Below are 23,102 nucleotides of genomic sequence, written 5' to 3'. Positions count from 1 at the left end.
TTTCTTAATGGGTGGAAAAATCATTGTTGCTAATCGTAGGAATTGTACTAAAATTATGGCTTACCAAAGCAAATCATTCAATTACAATAAAACATATTAAATACTCCCTCCATTTCATATTAAGTGGATTTGTGAGGCAATGCATAAATATTAAGAAAAACATTTAAGGACATAATTTGAATCATATTTTTCACTATTACCCTTTGTAAAATCATAAATATAAATATGCAAGTACTGTGATTTATCTCCTAGAAAATACAAACTTTAATAAATGAAAGGGCAAATATGGAAAAAGTTTCAAACATCCATCTTGAACTTTGAACAATTCAATTATTTTGAACAATGAAAAATCCCTCAAAAATTCACTTAATATGAAATGGAGGGAGTATTTATTGACAAGATATTCCTTTCTTTTGTTCATTTTTACTTGTCCACTATTTCAAAAATATATTTTTATTTTGTTTATCACTTTTAATTACATATCAAAAAAAGATAATAATCTTTCCCTATATTTTACCCTTAACATTTATTATCTATTCCCCAAATCATTTTCAAAGACTTAATATCAAGCATCAATTAATAAAAATAATGTAATAAAATATCCATGTCAATCATTATTTTCTTAATGAATGTATCAAATCTGAATAAAACAAGTCAAATTAAACGAAAATAGTATAAAAGAATGACCTAGACAATAATATAAATACACCTTTAAACTATATTAGAATCATTTCCCAACAATCTCATTACTTTTTATCTTTTTATAAAACTTTATAATAGTTTTAGCTCATATTCTATTATTGTTAATTATTAATGTATTATATTATGTGACGATGAAAGTGATGCGATTTGTCTAACATTATATTCTTTAAAATAATTTAACACAGTATAAAGAAATATAACAACTAGGAGTGTTTGATGATTTAATTAAAAATTGATTCAAACAAAAATCAAATCAGCACTATTTTTATCGTAAATCAACTCTAATTCACTGCATCAAATTTTACATCAAAAATATTTTTTTCTCTCTCTTCATTATTATATTATTATTTCTTATTTCATGAAACAAAATTCTTTCTAAAACATTCACTATATATAATTTTCATAATATTTTCTTTTATAGTCATTTAATATAAAATTATTTTATATCATAATTTTTTAAATAATATAAATTGCTAGAAAATATTAAATATTTTTAAAAAGTCATGTATTGAAAAATAGTTTATAAAAAAAATTAACTTTTAATCTAAATAAATATTATAAAAATATTACATAAAAATAATCAAATATTTAATTAAAACATACAATTTATATAATATTTAATTAAGAGTATTGTACAATAAAATAATATTAAAATATTTAAAAAATAAAATTGGTGTGATTTGATGTAACACTATTCACACACCATTCCATTAATATTACAGTAATATTTTTCTTTTGCCCATTTCCCTTATTTTAGAACTCTATTAATTTATGCGATTAATTAGAAGATATCATTTTTATTTAGCTATTAAAAATTTAATATTATTGTATTAACGAAGGTCTGAACTTGAACATAAATATTTTATTTTTTAATTAAATAATAAATTTATTTTATTAAAATTATATATTTTAAAATGATCAAATTGTATATTTATATTATATTTTACAAATAACCAAGCAATGCATATTAAGACATTGAAAATAAATAATTTTATTTATTTCTATCTTATTTAAACGTACAGTCATAGTCGGATGTTTTAATGTCAATTATAATCACATCTATCCACTATTTTGAATCATGGTATTATTTTTCCAATTTATTTTGTTCATTTTTAATTTGAAAAATGATCAAAAATATCCTTAACTTATAAAGAATGGTTCAAAAGTGCTATTTTTCCACCTATTGATTCAAAAATATTAAAATTTTTATTTTTAGGGCTATAAATGTCATTTTATTAACAGAAGAATGACATGGCATTGTCCAAGTCATTTAATTAAATCACTGGCCTTAACTTATTGATCCACCTATACTTTTGACTCAACTTCAAAATTTACATCGTTCATTTTAAAAATCCAAACTCACGAACAATTTGAAGTTAACCTTACATAACTATTTTACAGGTCTCGTTTTCAATCAAGTCAAACATATTAATTGTTGAACATTAATAATATCAAAACATCAGTTATCTAAGAAATCATAGCATTTGTTGAAGGAACTTGCCAAGTACATGAGAGGCAAGATCAAGATGATATATCGATATTGAAAAGCATATTTGATACTTTTAACTATGAATAAATGTGAATTTATAAATAATTATGTTATTTAATGATTTTATATTTTTTGTACATCAAATCAACCCAAAACAAAAATAGAGATAAGTATATGCTAAGAGGAAAATCTGACAGTACGTCACTTGTTCGACGGACTGTCAGCCTTGTCGTCAACTTAAAACAAAAGCTTATATCTTTAAAGGCCACACGACGGTCAACTTGACGGCTTGTCACACCGTCAGAACTAGCATCACTGAAGACAAAAGTGCACTGTCTACTAGGTCACTATAATGATATAGTTTACTATTTTTAAACAATATAATTGGTGCAATCATAATTAAAAGTCGTAAACAATTAAATTTGCAGTTACTTTCTATTTTTAATTTGTCTGACTTACGTCAATTTGAATCAACCATATTTTAGTATTGACTTTGTAAGATTGTCTTCACTTCTTTGAGGTGTCTTCTTAGACATTTCAAGCTCAACCTAATTAGATTATCAACTAATTAAATTTAAAAAGACATTATCTTAACATTTAATGTATTCTAAAGGTAACAATCACAATACTATTATGATTAAAACCTATTTCTTTAATTAAACATATAATACAAGTAAAAATGATACTCTTATAGGCATATTAAATAAAGTAAAGTCTTAATTTTATTTTGGCATAATACATAAATTAGCCCTTAAATTTGGCTTCAAATTTTAAATATGACATCCAACTTTCATAGTGCACAAATAGGCCCTTTAACTATTCATTTCTTAAGCAAAAAAATACGCGAATCCAACCTGGCATAGCAAGTGATTGGAACGCAATTCAAGCGCGTCGGGTGTAATTTTTGAAGCTCACAACAGTAAAAAGAAGAGGAAATAACAACTCTACCCTTAATCATATATATATATATATATATATATATATATATATATATATATATATATATATATGTATTAAGTGGTTATTTTGTTCTTTTTGGGAGGGGGTGGGGTGGGTTTAGGGCAGGGGTGTGTCACGATCCAAAAACCGTGGTCATGATGACACACATCTCAAAATCCAACTTGATGTGTAAGCCTAAAAGTAAAACTGATACGAGACTCTCAAAGGGAAAGTCATGCCACAATTTAAATGAAAAGAAAGACAATGAAGAAATTATCTCAAAATCTGGTGTCATAAGTATAAAGAGCATCTAATACAAGGTTCGAGTCTGAAGATACAACATAAGTCTCTGAATGATACAAAAGACTGAGAAATAAAGATAGACTAGTGACGATCCGAATTTCGAGACCTCACCACTAATCTGAGAATATACAATTTGCTTGAATATCAGCTGTCACGTGAGGTATCCTGACTAGTATCTGCATTAAAAAGGGACACAGAAGTAAGAGTGAGTACAATTCATATTTACTCATTAGGTTTTAGCCGACTAAGTATAAGAAATTAATCAAACCTATGAAATAAATTAAGAAACGCTTCCACCTACATATAGAAAAGTCCCACTGCGACATCGGTGCCGACAGTTTATATATATAATGGCACGAGTAAAGTAAACCCACAATAACATCTCATAATCACAATTAACTAGGTAATTCAAGCAACACAGATATCAATGCAATGCAATATGATGATGCAATGATGTGGTGGTACAGTGGAATCAAGACTGTCGCACAGCCTATCATATACACCTGCTGAGATGTGCTACCAAGCAGGACCCATGGGGGTCTCGCAGACCATATACCTCAATCACAATATCTCATTATCCTTGCCAGCTCCTCGTGATCAAGAGATCACAATGCATCCACTACCCTGCCGTAAAACTTTCTGAGTCAGGGACTCAAAATACAAAGGTTTAAAGATGTTTTATTTTCTTTCTCAAAAAGAATTTTCATATTTCTCAACTTCTCATGTTTCATGATATGATGAATGAGGATGAATGCATCAAAACACATATGGAATGGAAGCAATATTCAACTCAACATGTTGTACAAGGTTCAAATTTCATAAAACTTGACCTACACATGATACTCACCCTCAATAAATATAAATGGGAAGGAAATATTTTAATTTAAGTATTCACCACTTTCTCAACAATATTTCAATACTCATGCATGCTCAAAACTCTTAACTCAACCACAGGCGGGCATTACAAGTCAAATAATACCCTCAAGTCTCTCTCCCAGACAAATCATGAATCACATGCTCTCAAAGCAAACAAGATAACAAATAAGGCCCCCACACGGCTATGTAATACAAATAAGCCCCCACATGGCAACACATAAATAAATAAGCTCTCACACAGGCATCACAATATATATAATATTCTCAACTTATACTATAACCCCATCCCAAAGTCTATAATATATGAATGACTAATTACCCCATCTCAGTCTCAAAGAAGGATAGTCAAACCTACCACAATTATCGAAACTGCACTCGAACATCTCCACCGAATAAGAAACTCTCGAATTCAACATCCAAAATGACAACCCACTATCAAAAATAGAAAATACACATCACAAGGAGTCCAATGACACCCATATTGATAGGTTTCGGAACTGGGGTAAATGATCCAAAAATTAATTATTTTTGAAAAAGGTCAAATCTAAAATTTTATTTGAAAATTATGCTCTACACATCAAGTAGAGTTCGTGGCTGAAAAATTCATTAAAATCGAGTAAGAATCGAATTCCAAATCATAAAAATACAATCTTCTAACTTTGAAGAAAACCCCATAACCCACCTTTGAAATCTTGATTTAAAGATGTTTTGGAAGATAATAATTACAGAAACTGGCAAAAAATAATCTCACCACGATGCTCCTAGCGAAAAAACTCATAATTTAGACCCAAGAATCATTAAAAATGGAGCTAAGATGACCAAGAAATAATCCTCCAAAATCCATTAAAATCCCAACTCAAAAATAATAAAGGTAGCAGCTAGATTAGTGAATTTACTTCACATGAAACTCCTAATCAAGTTTCTGAGCACACCACTGGAATTCTATGGAAAAACTACACATTTAAGAGCTTTGAATCACTGAATTCGGATCTAAGATGGCCAATAAATCATCTTCCAAAATTTACAAAAATCTGAATCCGAAAATGATCGAGGCATCATCTAAAACATCAAATCTTACCTCCAATGAAGCTTCTAATCAAGATTCCGAGCTCCCCAATGTACTCCCCATGAAATTCTCTTAAAGATAGCCTCTTGAATCGCCAGAATTGAAAAACTTAAGAAATAAGGATCCAAAGTTAAGAGAAAAATCTGAAAAATCTGCACTTTTGCACCAGATTTTTTTGATTTTTGCATTATTTAAAGTCTCTGAATGGACCTTCGGAATTCGTTCGGAATCCGATAAAAATAAATCAGATATGCTACCCCACTAAATTTGATATTTTGGACTCTATGGTGCATTCAAAATTATTATATGAGATCATTTTAATAAAAAATTGATCTCACATCAAAGTATTATTTTAAGCCAAATTCCACAACGGGCCTCGAAATTAGAACGAAAACATCGAAAAGCAAATGAAGGGTCATTCTAGACCAAAATTGATATTCCGGAACTAGCCGCACTGTCAAAATTTTCATCCAAGTACGTTTTCCAAGAATGTTGACCAAAGTCAACCATAAGCTAACTTTTAAAGTTAAAAGCGTCAAATGGCCCCAAACTCGTATTGATTGCCTCGATAGTCATGCCGACAATGTTGCTATTCTAATTTGGTCATTCCGGAGCTGATGGAACCATCAAAATTCAAATTTGGGGTCTCCTTGACCCCAAACTCGAAAAGTTGCAACTAAACCAACTTAGGTCTTCAAAATATCAAAATGGGTTCGGGACCTCTAAAAATTCAGCCAACACTTTTTCTAGACCAAAATCCTTCCTGAATCCAACAGAGTTATCGTAATTCCATTCTGAGTATCGAAATTCCAAAAGTTGACCAAAGTCAAATCTTGACCTAAAATTCCTTAAATCCCCAACTCAAGACCTCAAATCTTCATTACAACTCTAAAACTAATTTCGTAAACTCTTTCAGACCAATTTCCACATTTTGGAGCTGCTGAAATTGACGAAATTTCATTCCAAGACTCGTAGCTTTAGTTTGTACCGAAAATCACTTTTTCAACCTCTTAACTCTATAACCTCTTAACTCTATAAAATTCAAGAATTTGCACAATATACAAACCATTAAGATTTTAACACTTTCAATTACACAAACCGATCAAATAATACTCGAGGGCACTAATAATAAGGGTAAAATGGTAATTTCACATAATTTTTTAAAAAATGACCTTCAAAGTCATTACAAGTGGGTGGTGCAAAACACCAAAAAACAAATTCAAAACATTTTTTTTCAAAAAAAAAATTAATTTTGACGGGGGAGGGGGTGAGTGGGGTGGGGATGGGGATGGGGTGGTCCAAAAAAACAAAAAAAATAATAATTTCATTTCAAGACAAAATTAACTTTTTTGAGAGGGGCGAGGTGGGCTGGATGGGATGATGCAATAAAAAAATATTTAAAACTTTTTTTAAAAATAATTTTTTTTTTTGGGGGGGGAGGGTAGAGTGGGTGGGCTGAGCTGGTGTAACACCCCCTAAAACGTTGTATGTGGTGTTTCAATTCTCGACGAAAATGATGTTGCTTCTGTATTTTAGGCATAACTTTTCATAGGCTGGTCCAAATTAGGTAATTTAAATTTTTGAATAACCCCAGCATCATTACCTACAAATACCATATCTTAAGATTCGGACCGGACTAAGTATGTCAAATAAATTAAATTGTGCAAGACATGGTACTTTGACGAAATAGAGTATTTGTTGAAGAAAATTCATATCTCACTGTAGGTTACTCCAAATTAGTTGATTCTTGAACGACATGAAAGTTGACTTCTAGAGCTACAATTCATATGAGAACCAAACCTGACAGTGAGAGGAGAGAAAAGACCATTTTCACGAGAGAAGACACAAAATTCTAATGAGGAAGTTATCTTATTCAAACGCAGCTCCGAAAAAGGATATTCCGTTAAACGAAGGTTTATCTCACCAACCATGGAAAGATCTAAATCCATTTGACATCATCCATGACATCAATAGTCCTCCATTTGACATCATCCATGAGATCACAATCCTCCATTGAATTTTCAAGATCATCTTTTGTAATTATTTTTATTTATTGTTAGGTCCCTCCTCCGCACCTATAAATACCCACCTTATTTTTTCATTTTATTCATCAATCAACTCTTCTCTCTATGCACTTCTTTATTCATTCTCAAATATAGTTTTAGTTTTTAGTAGTGTAGAAATACTATTCCGGTAATTCGTATACTTCGGGTAGTACACAAAATGCTCCGACGAAGAGAAAAGGTTAGGGGTTCAAGAGTGTTCATTGAGTTCTGCAATTCAGAGTAAAGCTTCGTAATCCATGTAAGTAAGGCTATTCATAGCATTGGATTGAGTTCGTCCATGCGCCCAATATTTAAATTCATCATAATTGAGTTATAGTTGAGTTTTACCCTAATTCTTGAATTCTAAATTAACTAATTCTTTTTTTATTGAGTAAGATATATTTATACATTGAGATTATTATTATTATTATCTCTCATATAATTAAAATTATTATTCGTGGCTACTTTCCCATGAGCCCTAATTGATTTGATGTTCATGAATATTTTTATGCGTGTTTTGAGTAAAGATATTGGCTTTTAATATTCATTGACAAAAAGAGTGATTTGAATTAATATTATATATGTATTTTATTGAGTTTTGAAAGAGCAAAAGAATTGAGTTGAAATGAATTTGATTCTTTGGATTAAATGATGTTTGAGCAAGATGTTTTGATGAGATGTAAATGATGTTTTGAAGTGTAATGATTGATGAAGAGGTAATAAGATGAGTTTGACGTTTTAAATAAAAGTCCAATAAGACTAGATGATGAGGTTAATATGAGCACATATTTTGAGAGTAGTATTGAGCACCAAGTTGGATAAGAGTTTAATTGACTCAAACCCCAGAACTACGTAGCCAGCGTAGGATGGAGGCTATGTCTCTTAAGTTCCAAAAAGAGGACTTTGATGATTGGATCCAAGATGGTGATGCCATTTACCCTAGCAAGGTATTGGATGAATGTGGCAACGACATCGCTTCATTGTATCATCACTAGCTCATAAGTGATGGTTATTGATTAGAGAAACTCCTAACTGAGTAAGCATTGCTTATTATTATTTTTAAACTTGCATTACATATTGATGTTGAGATGATGTTGAGTTTTGAGCTAAGTCTTCCTGAGAGGAGTTTTTTGATATATGTCCTTATTTACTACCATTTTATATACTCGTACATTTCATGTACTGACGTTATTCGACTTGCATCATTTTATGATGTAGATAAAGGTGTTAGAGATCATCAACAGGCGCATCGTTGAAGATCATTACTTTTCAACTATTTGGTGAGTCCTTCTAATTGTATTCGGAGGAACTCTTTATCCTTTTATTATTGTTGAGTATTATGTTTCTTTTGAGGTAGACATGAACATGTCATTGGTACCGTCTGATAGTGTTAGAGGCTTCATAGACAGAGTTTGATGATATAATTGGAGCAGCTCTCTTTTGAAACTACTTCTTCTAAGGATTATTTCTTTTCTTTGATGTTGATGATGGTGAGCCTACATAAGTATTCTTATTTTCTCTTAAGTCTTCCGCTGATGAACGAATGAGTGATGAGACCAAGTGATTCGTTTTTGAGTGTCGGCCACGCCCAGGGTACCCTCTCGAGTCGTGACAGATGGGCTAGTGGTGAAGGGGTGGGGGCAGGATTTTCTTTTGTTTCCTTCATTTTCTTTGTTTTTTTAATTATAAAATATGTGTAAAGGTTGTAATTATGTGGCAGCCACTGAGTGGCTAAAAGATCCATGTAGGAGCGTTTGTACATCATGCACTAAGGCTGTTGGTTTTGCGTGTTTTTTTGTTTAAGAAATAGATAGTTAAAGTGGTTACTTGTGCACTATGAAAGTTGGAGGTCATACTTAAAATTTGAAGTCAAGTTTAAGGGCCAATTTATGTATTATGCCTTTTGTTTTTAAATACTCCTAGAATAATTTTGATAGTTTGTATAACAATTGTCTCAATTAAAAAAAATCAAAACTATAATCAATAAGAAAAATTTAAACATTTGTAGTGTTATATAACGTACAATAACTTTTATATATGTATATTCATGTCTTACAAAATATTACAAGAATTATTAAATTATAATGTACCACCATGTATAAAATAGATTATAAACTAAGTATGAATAGTATAGGAGAAATTGTTTCTAAACTATCACTATTTCGTTAAAAAAAAGAAGTAAACCCTAACTATATCCATCTAAGATTGTTGATGTTTCATGAAAATGAATATCATAATAAATTTCTCAAATTAAATCAAGTTCAAAAAGTTTGGAGAATTTATTCTCTTAACTATCACAACTATATCCACAAATGATTGTTGATTTTTCAAAAAAATGAAGATCGGCGTAGTATATTGATTCAAATTGAAAATTGAGTGTGTAAAATTTTAAATAAATAACAGAGAAATATATTTTATAATTAAAATCAATCAAAAATTCTATAATAAACCTATTGGATATCTATCACATATATCTGAATGAGGAATCAATTTGTCAAAATGATGGAAGTCCAATACATGTTTGCAGGGTTGTATTGTGTTAATTGTCATTTTTTTAAAAATAAAATAAAAATAAAAATTCAAACTAAAAAAATAGTAGAAAGAAGTTTTAATAATTTTATGAGTTATGATATTGGTAATACTAGAACCATTTGGTGGCATATTTTAGAATATTTTAGAATTTATGAGAATATGAACTTATACACGTAGACACGTGCTAGAATCCCATTACGCCTTGATTGACCAGGGGCAAATGTGTAGTTATATAAATATGGGTTCATCTTAATCTAGTTCTTTCAATAATACAAAAAAAAAATGTGTATAAAAATATTAAAATTATAACAAGTAATAGATCTGAATTTATAATTTCAAAAAAATATAAGGTATTCTATGTGAATATTGTTAAAAGTTAATCAATCAATGATATAATTCAATCCTTAATTCTCCTCCACCGTTTGACCAAATTAATATGACCAATACTCCATATATATATATGAATCTGACTTTCTTTAATTTGAATAGGGGGCCTGAGGGAGTTATGATATGGCAAGACAGCGGCGTTACAAGAATATTGTACTACTCAATTTCATTTTAATTTGCTTATTCTATTTTATTTTTAGTTTGTTTTAAAAAATATCTTTTTTTAATTTAAAAACTTTTTAATTTTTATATTTCATCATATTTAAGAATATAAATTAAGTGACATTTTAATATATTTATGTATTAATTTAAAATTATAATTTTTTTATACTTTATTAAATTTCAAATCAAAATGAAATAAACGATTGAAACGAAGAGATGCAACAGTAGGGGTATCTTTTGCTTTTTCTTGAAACGGTCTAAAGTGAGAGAGGGTGGTGGGATCCTGCTGCTCATTTCCATGCAAATTTGTTAAAGATAAAAAAGAGTATCTGCCCTAGTTCCCACTACACAAAAGGAGAACCATTACATGCATACGGAATTTCTTATAAGCTGTATTATAATATTTAAAGAAATTAATGACCAAATTACAGTCATAAAGTAATAAAGCAAACACATCGCTGTAATTGTCATGGATTATGGGATTAACTCATGAATGTAAAAATCTAATGAAAGGTGATGATTGTCCAAGAAGAGACTATCATCCCTTAATGAGTCGATGTGGTACTCCACATAAACACACCCTCATATTCTTGGGTGTTTGAAGCATTTCTCGATTGTCCATGTCATTCTATGCTAATTTTTTATGTATCATTTCAATTTTATCGAATATCCCCAAAGGCAAGGAGATCATTAGTTAGATTCCTTGTTTGTACACTATTAAAATAAATTCTAATCAGATAATATTATGACATATCTAAACAACCACATGATTTAATAGTATTTATTTCTTTATTAAATTATATTTAGAGTCAAAGTCACATGTGTGGGAAGCTGGGGCGGAGCCACATAGTGGTTAGGGGGTTCGGATTTGACAAAAAAATATATTATTTATATATGTTTAAAATAATTTTTTATGTATAAATAGTAGATGTCAAACCCCTTCGGTTAGTTCTTGTGTCTACTTCTTCAGATTTTGAATTTTCCTATCCTATTGACAATCCTAGCTCCGTCGCTGGTAGGAAGCAGGGAGTATAAGCATTTACTTTTGCATCTGCCCTTCACCCGTTTTTCATTCATTTTATGTCATCAATAATTTCAAAGAATGAAGTTTTGTGCAATTGTTAAGTGTATCATTTTTTTACAGAGTCAGATAAATTGCAATAAATATTACTTGAGCTTGAAGGTTTAAAATTCATGCTTTAAAAGGTAAAGAATTGAATTACATAAACTTCCTATCTTAATTACCAAATTTAACTGCAGTTGCTCGAGAGTGTAGGTTTGGTGAGGGAATGAGTTCATGTTGTGGACACACAAGTAATTTTGCCTTAAAAGCAATTGAATTCAGAATGTAGTATCTCAAATGGAAATGGTATATTGCCAATGCATCTTTATGTTAACTTTGCTTTTTTTCTTTAACTTTTTCTTTAGCTTTAGCTTTTGCTTTTCCTCCATAAAGTTAAAGATGATGAATCAAAAATACTAAGGAAAAAAAAATTAATTAAGATTTTAAAATGAGAAAAGCTCGAGCTACAAATCAACAGCATCCAAGGCTGAAAATTACCAGCATCTTTTATTGGTATCAATGGAATCCTTCCAAATACCTGCTGCATCTTCTTCTTCTTCTTCTTCTTCTTCTTTTTGATGTTTTCCCAAGTATTCTAACTTCAATTACTAGTTATCTAAATGGCTGCTTCTAACACAAGTCTCTTCTTTTTCACTTATTTCCTCCTTGTGTTCCTCGCTACCCCATCTCAATCGCGTAATCTGTCTCTGAGACGACAGGCCAAAACTCTAATTTCTTTGAAACAAGCATTTGTAGCCTCTGTTCCTAGTACTCTGTCTAATTGGAACATGTCAAATTATATGTATCTCTGTTCTAATTGGAGCGGCATCACCTGTGACAATACCAAATCAGTAACTTCCATTGATATATCCAATCTAAACATCTCTGGTTCTTTATCACCTAATATTCACGAGCTCACTAAACTTCAAGTGTTGAATATTTCCAATAACTTGTTAGGTGGAAATTTGAACTGGGAGTTTTCCAGGCTTAATGTCCTTCAAGTGTTGGATGCTTATAACAATAATTTCTCTGGCCCACTCCCCTTGGGAGTAACTCAACTTCTGCAGCTGAAGCATTTGAATTTCGGGGGCAATTACTTTTCGGGGAAAATTCCTTTGAGCTATGGTAGTTTAAATCAGCTTGAGTTCCTGTCTCTTGCTGGAAATGACTTGAGCGGTCCTATACCAAGGGAGCTGGGCAACCTTACAAACCTCAGATGGTTACAATTGGGTTATTATAATAAGTTTGATGAGGGGATTCCACCAGACTTGGGAAAACTAGTCAATTTGGTTCATCTTGATCTTTCCAGCTGCAACTTGACAGGTCCGATTCCACCAGAATTGGGCAATCTCAATATGTTGGACACTCTCTTCTTGCAAAAAAATCAACTTACTGGGGTATTTCCTCCTCAGTTAGGAAATTTGACAAGCTTAAAATCTCTTGATATCTCTGTCAACGAACTCACAGGAGAGATACCAATTGACTTGTCAGGACTGAAGGAGCTCACGTTGTTGAACCTCTTCATCAACAATTTGCATGGTGAGATTCCTCAATGCATTGCGGAGCTGCCAAAGTTGGAAATGTTGAATCTTTGGAGGAATAATTTCACTGGATCCATACCTTCAACGCTTGGGATGAATGGTAAACTAGTTGAAATTGATCTTTCTAGTAATAGACTCACTGGCTTGATACCAAAATCTCTATGTTTTGGGAGGAATTTGAAAATCTTGATTCTGCTTGATAATTTTCTTTTTGGGCCTTTACCTGATGATTTTGGCCAGTGTCACACCTTGTCCAGAGTCAGAATGGGACAGAATTACTTGAGTGGATCAATACCAACAGGGTTTCTTTATTTGCCTGAGTTGTCACTGGTAGAACTGCAGAACAACTACATCAGTGGACAACTCTCGAACGATAAAAGCTCAGCATCTTCTAAACTTGAAGGGCTGAACCTGTCGAACAATCGCTTCTCTGGTGCACTTCCCAGTGCTATTGGAAATTATTCAGGGCTGAAGAATCTTTTGTTAACTGGAAATGGTTTCTCAGGAGATATCCCTTCTGATATTGGCAGACTGAAAAGCATCTTAAAGCTGGACCTGAGTAGGAACAACTTCTCTGGCACAATCCCTCCTCAGATTGGTAACTGTTTTTCCTTAACTTACTTGGATTTGAGCCAAAATCAACTTTCTGGTCCTATCCCAGTTCAAATTGCTCAAATTCACATCTTAAATTACATCAATATTTCCTGGAATCACTTCAATCAGAGCCTTCCCGAGGAGATTGGCTCAATGAAGAGCTTAACTTCTGCAGATTTTTCTCATAATAACTTATCTGGATCAATACCTGAAACAGGACAATATTTATTTTTCAACTCAACTTCCTTCATTGACAACCCTTATCTCTCTGGATCTGACTCGACTCCTTGCAACATTACATCCAACTCACCGTCAAAACTTGGAGATGGAAGTGACAATAAAACTAAGGTTCCAACAATATACAAGTTCATATTTGCATTTGGGCTCTTATTCTGCTCCCTCATTTTTGTTGTCTTAGCAATAATCAAGACAAGAAAGGGGAGTAAGAATTCAAATTTGTGGAAGCTGACAGCATTTCAGAAGCTTGAATTCGGAAGTGAAGACGTCTTCCAGTGCTTGAAAGATAACAACATCATCGGAAGAGGTGGAGCAGGGATAGTGTATAAAGGAACTATGCCAAATGGTGATCATGTGGCGGTGAAGAAATTGGGAATAAGCAAAGGCTCCCACGATAATGGCCTATCTGCTGAACTTAAAACATTAGGAAAGATCAGGCATAGGTACATTGTGAGACTGCTCGCGTTTTGTTCAAACAAGGAAATCAATTTGCTAGTTTATGAGTATATGCCAAATGGAAGCTTAGGTGAAATGCTTCATGGGAAGAACGCCGGGCATCTCCAATGGGAAACTAGGCTAAAAATAGCTATAGAAGCTTCTAAGGGCCTTTCTTATTTGCACCATGATTGCTCCCCGATGATAATCCACCGCGATGTCAAGTCCAACAATATCTTGTTGAATTCTGAACTTGAAGCTCATGTTGCAGATTTTGGATTAGCCAAGTACTTTCATAATAATGGTACTTCTGAGTGCATGTCTGCAATTGCAGGCTCATACGGCTACATTGCTCCAGGTATTTCTTCGTCCCATTAATTTTGCCTCTCGAATTTTAAATATATTGGTTGATTTAATTTCTTCTCTACTGTCCTATTATGCACTCGGACCAATCTACTACTACCTACTAATAATGGTCTTTACATGTTATCTTTTGTATAGAATATGCATACACGCTGAAAATTGATGAGAAAAGCGATGTGTATAGCTTTGGAGTGGTGTTATTGGAGCTTATAACAGGACGAAGGCCCGTGGGAAATTTTGGAGAAGAAGGAATGGACATCGTACAATGGGCGAAAATGGAAACAAATTGGAGCAAAGAAGGGGTGGTGAAAATCTTGGATGAGAGTCTCAAAAATGTTGCAATTGTAGAAGCTATGCAAGTATTTTTTGTAGCAATGCTTTGTGTTGAAGAGTATAGCATTGAGAGGCCTACAATGAGGGAAGTAGTCCAGATGCTTTCTCAAGCTAAACAACCAAATACTTTCCAAATCCAATGATCTAATTGTGGCTCCTTTTGTCATTTGCTAGCTTTGCAATAGTGAAATCACTAAGTAATTTTAAGTGAGCAGTTGCAAATTGCAAGTATGTTAAATCTTAGAGCATGATATCTAACTATCCTCTCAACTTGGAACAGTGTATTGAATGTGTACACTTTATTTGTTTTATATTTAGTCTAACTAGTATTAGTATCCGTGTGATGTGTGGCCAATATCAAAAGAAATTGGTTATAAGAAATACTCACTTTGTTTTAATTTGTTTGTTTTATTTATTTATTTTTATATGTTTCAAAAATAACAGTTTTTTCCTTTATTGGCAATTCTTTAGTTTTAATTTTTCGCTAGCATATTTAAGACCAAAAGATTGCTTCCATGTAGGGGTGCTTATCGGGCGGATCGGACGGATTATTATGCTTAACGGTTTGACTTAACGGTTATCGGCTTTTAAAAGTACTAATCCGCTAGCCAACCTATAAGATATCGGTTGGATTGGTGTCGGATTAGCAATTATCGGGCGGTTATCGGGCGGTGTATCGGTGGTATGGTAACATGTAAAATTTCTTCCACTTACTTCAATTCCCCTTCACACCAGGCATGCACAATGTAATTTAGGTAAGCAGATAGCTAAACAAGAAGCACTTTAATTAATAGAAGAACAAACGATATAGCTACACAAGAAGCACTTTAATTAATTTAAAGTACTGCATTCAAGGAGTAGCTAAACAACAGACAGGATATTCAAATATTCAAGCAAAGATACCATTTGAATGTATACAAGTCCCAACATAATTGTTGAGTTTACATTTTAAAATAACTACCAGTCATTACTTCAATGAAATATAGTTACGATTACTGAAAAAAGGGAAGAAGGGAGAAAACATAAAGGAGACTAGACTTGAGCCAAATACAGGACTAATATGAACATCAAATCAAGCATTACAAAAAGTAGGAAGCTAAAAAAAAACAAGAAAGTTGAGTTCAACTAATCAACATGAACTAACATAACAAGAATCCCAAAATGAGAGGGAAAAGATTGGAACTGTTGCAAAATCTTTTCATGTTTGAGAAGAAGAGAAAGAATGTTTTAGAGAAAAAGATTAGGGATTAGAAGAAGATCTGCTCAGGGAATACGAACCATAGAAGATAGAACCTCATCTTGTGGAGATGAAAAACATCACCGCAATCCGACGATTTCTTCGTTTCTCTTCATAGCAGATAGAAACAGTTCTTACTTCAGAAAGCTGCATGAACTATGGAGTAGCTAAACATGAGACAAGGCGGCACAAGATGAGAATTTGAGAGAGAGACTGAGAAAGAGGCGGAAATAGTCACAAATTCGCTAAACCTAAAGTCTAAAGAGGGGCGGAACTGCTAAAGTAAGTCTTTGTAGAACTCTGTAGAAGAGTTGAAGACTTGAAGTAGTCAAGTAGGGCTTCTAGTAGAAATGGGCCTTCCTATTTAATTAAATTGGTTTGGCCTGTTTAATTAAATGGGCTTGGCCCTTATTTTAGGTTTACAAATAAAAATTATCAATATTATGCATATTTTATATGTTTAGGGATAAAATATATTAAAATATAATAAATTCTTAACGAATTAACGGTTTACCCAATAACAAAATTGAGTAATCCGTCCCCCACACCGATAAGCCGTTAATTATAAAATTTAAATCCATTCCCCACCCGCTAATCCGATAACCCAATACCAATAAGCCAATAAGCCAATTTTGCGGTTGGGTTATCGGTAATGGACGATTTTGAACAGCCCTACTTCCATGCACAACCACGAAAGAAAAATAAAAGAAAAAAGAGCAAGTCTACACACCACTAAGGCAACACTCAAATTTATCAATGAGAGAATCATTCTTGTATAGTGCATCCTAATCATTTGAAATTGTATTACTTTCTTTATTTCATTCATTAAGTTTGACAAGTTTTATGATTCTTTTATTTCTATGTTCATGATTTCTATATTTGAGTATGCAACTTTTTTATGAGATATTTTTCTTGCACGGATTAACTTCTAAGTTTGTAAATGGTATGTCAATTTGGTTCCATTGCATAATTTCACTTGTATTTCTGTATTCCAAAAGATTTTTTTTTTTGACAAATTCTTATATTTCTGTTTTTTTCTTGATTATACCATGTATGTAGTATTTTTTTAAGGCGGAATCCATCGGTGACCCCCTAAAGTTGGCACCAACTTTCACTTAGACACCTCAACTAGGCTTTGTTCATTTTAAACACCTCAAGTAAGGCCCCGATATGTCATTTTGACACTTTGTGCTGACTTGACACATTACATGTGTTGCACCTATTTTAAGCTCGTGAAAAGCGTTTTTTTCTTAAAAAATATATTTTTTTGTTTTTCTTCTTCTTCATTTTTTAGCTACCATTATAATATATTTCTGCCATCAACACCATAGTTACTACCTACCCCTCCTTTTTATACCCATTTTCATCAACACCATATCTCGCATTTCTCCGATTTCAACACCATAAATTTCCAATGAAGTTAGAACACATATATATTTAGCGTGCTTCTAGTAGCTACATTTTGGGAAGAAATTTCTTTAAACTCATCCAAGTGCCGCCGCCATCATCAATACCTCCACCACTTCAATAACCATTTTCTTCATCTATTTTAGATTTGAAAACTATCACCATTATTTTCATATTTTTTTCATTTTAAAATTCAATAACGTCATTATTACTACCTTGCTCGCCTAAAATAATGGTGAACACCACCACTCTTCTTCCTGCCTCCCTTTCTCATCCCAGAAACACATAAAGTTATGCCACAAAATATTTTGTTCTATAAAATAAATAAAATTTTATTTAAAACACGATCAAATAAATAAATAAAAAGATGCTGAGGTTTGAAGAATGGCGGACATTGCTGGGCAAGGTTGGGGTGGGTGGGGTTGGAGAAGACGACGGAGGGGTGGGTGGTATTGGAGAGACCACTGATAGGATGTGGGGTGGGGGTTAATAGAAGTTGTTAATTTTTCTTTTTTTTAAAAAAATATTATTTGGATTTAAAAATGTCATGTATCATCAAGTTATTGATCATTTTTTTTATTCAAAAGTCATTATTTGATAATTATTTTTGATAAATATACCACGTGTCTTTATTTAATTCGCTTCATTTGACATGTCATTGGCGAGTGCATTACACACTTAATATATTTTGGTAATTGTCAAAAAAGTGTCAAAATGACACATCGGGGTCTTACTTGAGGTGTCTAAAATGAACAAAGCTTAGTTGAGGTGTCTAAGTGAAAGTTGGTACCAATTTTAGGAGGCCACTGATAGATTCCGCCTTTTCTTAAGGTATGGAATGAACTTTTATTGTTTGTATTCTTATTTGACGGTATTCACATGGGTGCATCCTTGTTTTTGACTACATTTTTTTGTGGTTAATAATTAGTACCCATGTATTCACCGTTGTATTTTTGTTGTTTGTATCCTTATATATACACCCCTATATTTTTGTGTTTCGCCTTGATTGTATTCGCGTGCAAATGATATAGTAATACAAGTTGTAAAGGAATACAGCAGACACAAATTATAATATTTTTTTTATTTTAAGTTTTTTTTTATTTTTCTCTTTCTCTTGCTATTTGACTTATTTTCTTTTCTTTTTTTAGTTTAATTTTGAATTCACCTTAAATTTCACTTCACCTTCCACCCCCACTCCAATGTAACTATTTGAAGAAGAAGAAGAAGAGAGTAGGAGCCCGTTTGGATAGGCTTAAAAAAGTAACTTTTATGTATAAAGTGTTTTTAGAACTTTGAAGTGCTGAAAGTTATTTTTATAAATAAGCAGTTGAGTGTTTGGATAAAAGTGCTTATGATGTGAATTTTAGGGTTAAAAGAATAAAAAAAGGTAGTTTGAGAATTTAGTTAAAATATAAAGGATATAAAAGTAATTTCCATGGTCAAAGAAAATGACTTTAAGCACTTTGGAAAAAAAAGTTAGAAATCATAACTTTTTATTTCTGACTGACTTTAAGAACTTTATGGCTTAAAGTCAGCATTAGGCAAACACGTCCAAAAGCTAAAATGGGGCTTTAAGTTGGTTTTGACCAACTTAAAGTCAATCCAAACGGGCTCTAGGAACATTTGTGAAAGCTTTTCTCCATATTGAATTGAATTCTGATCTCTGTACAAGCTATTGTTTATATAGAGCTAGTTGGAATCTTCTAGAATCCAAATAATTCTAATGAATCTAACTAACTCTAACTAATTGCATCTAACAAACTAACCGCTTAATTAACACTAACTAATCACGTGGTACAGTGACTTCACGGGATTGTTGTGCAAGTAGTTAGTTCCTCAACACCCCCTCAAGCTAGGTGTGAAGACATTCTTCATTTCTAGCTTGGACACCAAATATGTATGTTGACCCACACCAAGTCTCTTTTGTCAGTATATCAACCTTTTTCTCAATAGTAGAAATATGTAGTAATTTTACCAAACCAAGTTGTACTTTCTCTCGAATGAAATGACAATCTATGTCAATGTGCTTTGTGCGTTCATGAAAAACTGAATTAGTAGAAACTTGAATCGCAGACTTGTTGTCACAAAACATAGCCACTGGACCATCAAGAGTCACTCCCAACTCACCAAATAGGCATGTTAACCAAACAACTTCAGCACTGTGGAAGCAAGACTCTTATACTCTACCTCAGTTGAGCATATAGAGATGGTCTGTTGCTTCTTGGATTTTTAGGAAATAAGAAAATTACCAAGCTTAAGTAAGTATCCAGTGACTGATCTTCTTGTATTCACACAAGAAGCCCAATCAGCATCACAATATGCTGTAAGATAAGGAGATGTAGAGGATGACACGAGTACACCAAGTCCAGGTGATTGTTTCACATATTTAATCGCTTTAGCAGTTGCAATCATATGAGAGACCTTTGGAGAGTGCATAAACTAACTGAGACATTTGACTGCAAATGCAATGTTTGGTCTGGTGATGGTTAAGTACAAAAGTCTCCCTATTAACCTTTGGTATTCACTTGGATCACTCAACAAGTGATCAGTATCATCCTGAACATGTTGATCAAATTCAAGTGAAGTGAACTTATTTACTTATAAAGGTGCTTGAGAGGGCTTAGCACCAGTGAACCTCATGTCAGAAATAAGTTCAACAACATACTTCCTCTAATGCATCAATATGCCTTTTCTACTCCTAGCAAATTCAATCCCAAGAAAGTACTTTAACTCTCCCAAATCCTTCATCTTGAAACATAGCTGCAAAAATGTCTTTTGTCTTTTGAATTAATGCAGCATCATTGCCAGTGATCATGAGATCATCTGCATAAACTAGAATCACTTTCTGATCATTTTTCTTTGTGAATAATGAATAGTCCATGTGACTTTGGATAAATCCTGAATTCAACAAGGCAGTGGTCAACTTGATATTCCACTGTTTATAAGCCTGCTTAAGGCCATATAGTGACTTAGATAATTTGCACACTTGATGTCTTTTATCTCCTGCAAAACCAAGTGACAAATCCATATAAACTTCCTTATGTAAATCTCCTTGTAAGAATGCATTGTATACATCCATTTGATGGATGTCCCATTTCTGCGTAGTTGCCATGGATACAAGAATCCTTACTGTCACCATTTGTACTATAGGTGAGAAAGTCTCTTGATAATCAAGTCCCTCTTTATGGTTATACCCTTTGTCAACTAGTCTGGCCTTGAATCTTTCCACTTCTCCTGTAGATTTGAATTTGATTTTGTAGACCCACTTACACCCAATATCTTTCTTTCCTGGTGGAAGATTAACAACAATCCAAGTAAAGTTGTCTTCTAATGCCTTGATTTCTGCTTGGATAATATCTATCCACATTTTATCCTTGATAGCTTCCTTGAAGGTCTTAGGCTCACATTCAGTGGAAAGTTGTGCAATATAGGCTTGGTATTTAGGACTCAAATTGTTGTATCCTAACACATCTAATAGAGGATAGACACAAGCATGTGCCCCTGGTAGTTTGGTGCTGATATAATCCTGCAGCCAAATAAGAGGTTTGGTGGTTCTGTAGGACTTCTTTGGTGCTGGAGCAAGTAGTGACACACCACCAGTTGTTCCTACTTCAACTTGAACCATTAATGTCTCGGTGTCAGCTATAGGCTGATCTGAAGGAAATAAGCCAAGTACATCATCAGATACTTTCTACTATCCTGTATCTGGTAAAGTGCAATTACGTGTTACCTGCTGATCCACACTTGGGAATGTTGGAGTAATTGGATTAGTAACTTGACGTGTGCTATGTCTGAAAAAGATGGTTTAAAATTAATTTCAACTTTATAGAGAAAAAAAATAAATTTAGAAAAGAGGAGTCGCCACTTAATTTTTTAAAGAAATTAAAAAAACTTAATTTAAAAGATCCTAACAGATTTAAGTCTTAAAAATTCAGAGAAAAAGGTACGAGATTCTTATTTCCACTTTGAGAAGGTGTTAAGCATTCAAAGTGGCCGCTAACGCGTGGTTATCCGACGATTTGAAAATTATTTGACTAACTTTTAAAAATATTAATTTAAAAAGAAACGAAGACTTTAAAATTATTTTTTATAAAAAATGATCAAACTTAAACATTGAAAATAATATACATGTATAAAAAAAGAATAAAGTTTATCAAATGCCTAAATAAAGGTAGAAAATCATCTAAAGAGTAAATTAACATGAATTGGTTTATTTTTAGGGGAATCTAATTAAGTTAAAACAAATTAAAATTAATATCTAAGCGAACATAAATAACATAAGTTAATAAATTATTACAACCCGAATTAATAGAAATAAACAATAAATAACACATGAAAATATTGTCCGACACTTAGTTTCTCTACACCTGGACTAAGCTGTTGGGCCATTTGCGTTTTGGGTCTTAAACACAATTCCACTGTATATCGGAATGTATATAACCTATATAAAGTGTATACAATTTTATTTCTGTATATCGAACTGTATACACACAATATACCACCTGTTTGTTTTCTGTATCTGTTGTATATCACTGTATATCAGAATATATATATATATTGTATATCAGTGTATACAATATTATTTTCTTGCATATCAGACTATATAGATACTGTATATCAGTGTATACGACATTGTTTTCCACCTGTACTCCATGTATACAGTCCAATATCACCATATAAATCATGAATATTACCTTCTTTTCCATTTATCAACTTTCCAACAATTCAAATAAAATGATGGGAGACTCAAAACTCAACGATATGCAATGATGGGGTCCAAAAATGGACTCAAATTGATATCATATGCACCAAAATAAAATTACATAAGCATTTACTTATTTTAAGCTAAACCAAGAAACATATCATGATATTTTAAGTTATCAAATTGATGAGCATCCTAGAAATGACTAACAACATGCATATATGTGGACAAAGGAAAGGAAAGAAGAAATATATTCAAGTAATTAAAGAAAACGGATTTAATATATACGTTATACTAGCTCAAATTTTAAAGAAAGAATTAAATCAATTAGGCCATGAAAGTTCTAATTGAATAATAACTTTAAGCATATTTTTGTTAACTAAATCATGTTAAAAGAAGAAATTAAAAACATGAAAATTTATATTGTCAAATGAAACTATTTGGAAAATTAATGAACAAAACTAAGATCTTTCATGAAATAATCCTAACACATGATAGCTAATTAATTCTAACACATGCTAACTGTGAAAAATTTCTATCATTAATCTAATTATTCTTAATACATGCTAACTAAAAAAAAAGACTACGAATTAACTAAATATAAAATAAGAAATAATTAAATAAAATAAAGCTGAGAAAAGATTTTACCTCTTTCCGGACAGCAAGACTGAAAACGATGAGCGGAAGAC

The 23,102-nt window shown here is 32.2% G+C and overlaps 1 protein-coding gene across 1 annotated transcript; it reads left to right on the top strand.

The window, feature by feature from the left end:
- Positions 1-12,027: 12,027 nt before the first annotated feature.
- On the top strand, positions 12,028-15,465 carry LOC129887229 (leucine-rich repeat receptor-like serine/threonine-protein kinase BAM3). The gene is made up of 2 exons (XM_055962235.1): positions 12,028-14,729; positions 14,873-15,465. Exons 1-2 carry the CDS (start codon positions 12,185-12,187, stop codon positions 15,208-15,210), a joined length of 2,883 nt encoding a protein of 960 aa, XP_055818210.1. The 5' UTR covers positions 12,028-12,184; the 3' UTR covers positions 15,211-15,465.
- Positions 15,466-23,102: the final 7,637 nt, after the last annotated feature.

This window comes from Solanum dulcamara, chromosome 4 (genome assembly GCF_947179165.1).
Source record: "Solanum dulcamara chromosome 4, daSolDulc1.2, whole genome shotgun sequence".
NCBI lineage: Eukaryota > Viridiplantae > Streptophyta > Magnoliopsida > Solanales > Solanaceae > Solanum > Solanum dulcamara.
The sequence above is the reverse complement of the archived record's forward strand: the minus strand, read 5'-3'. Positions and strand labels throughout refer to the sequence as shown.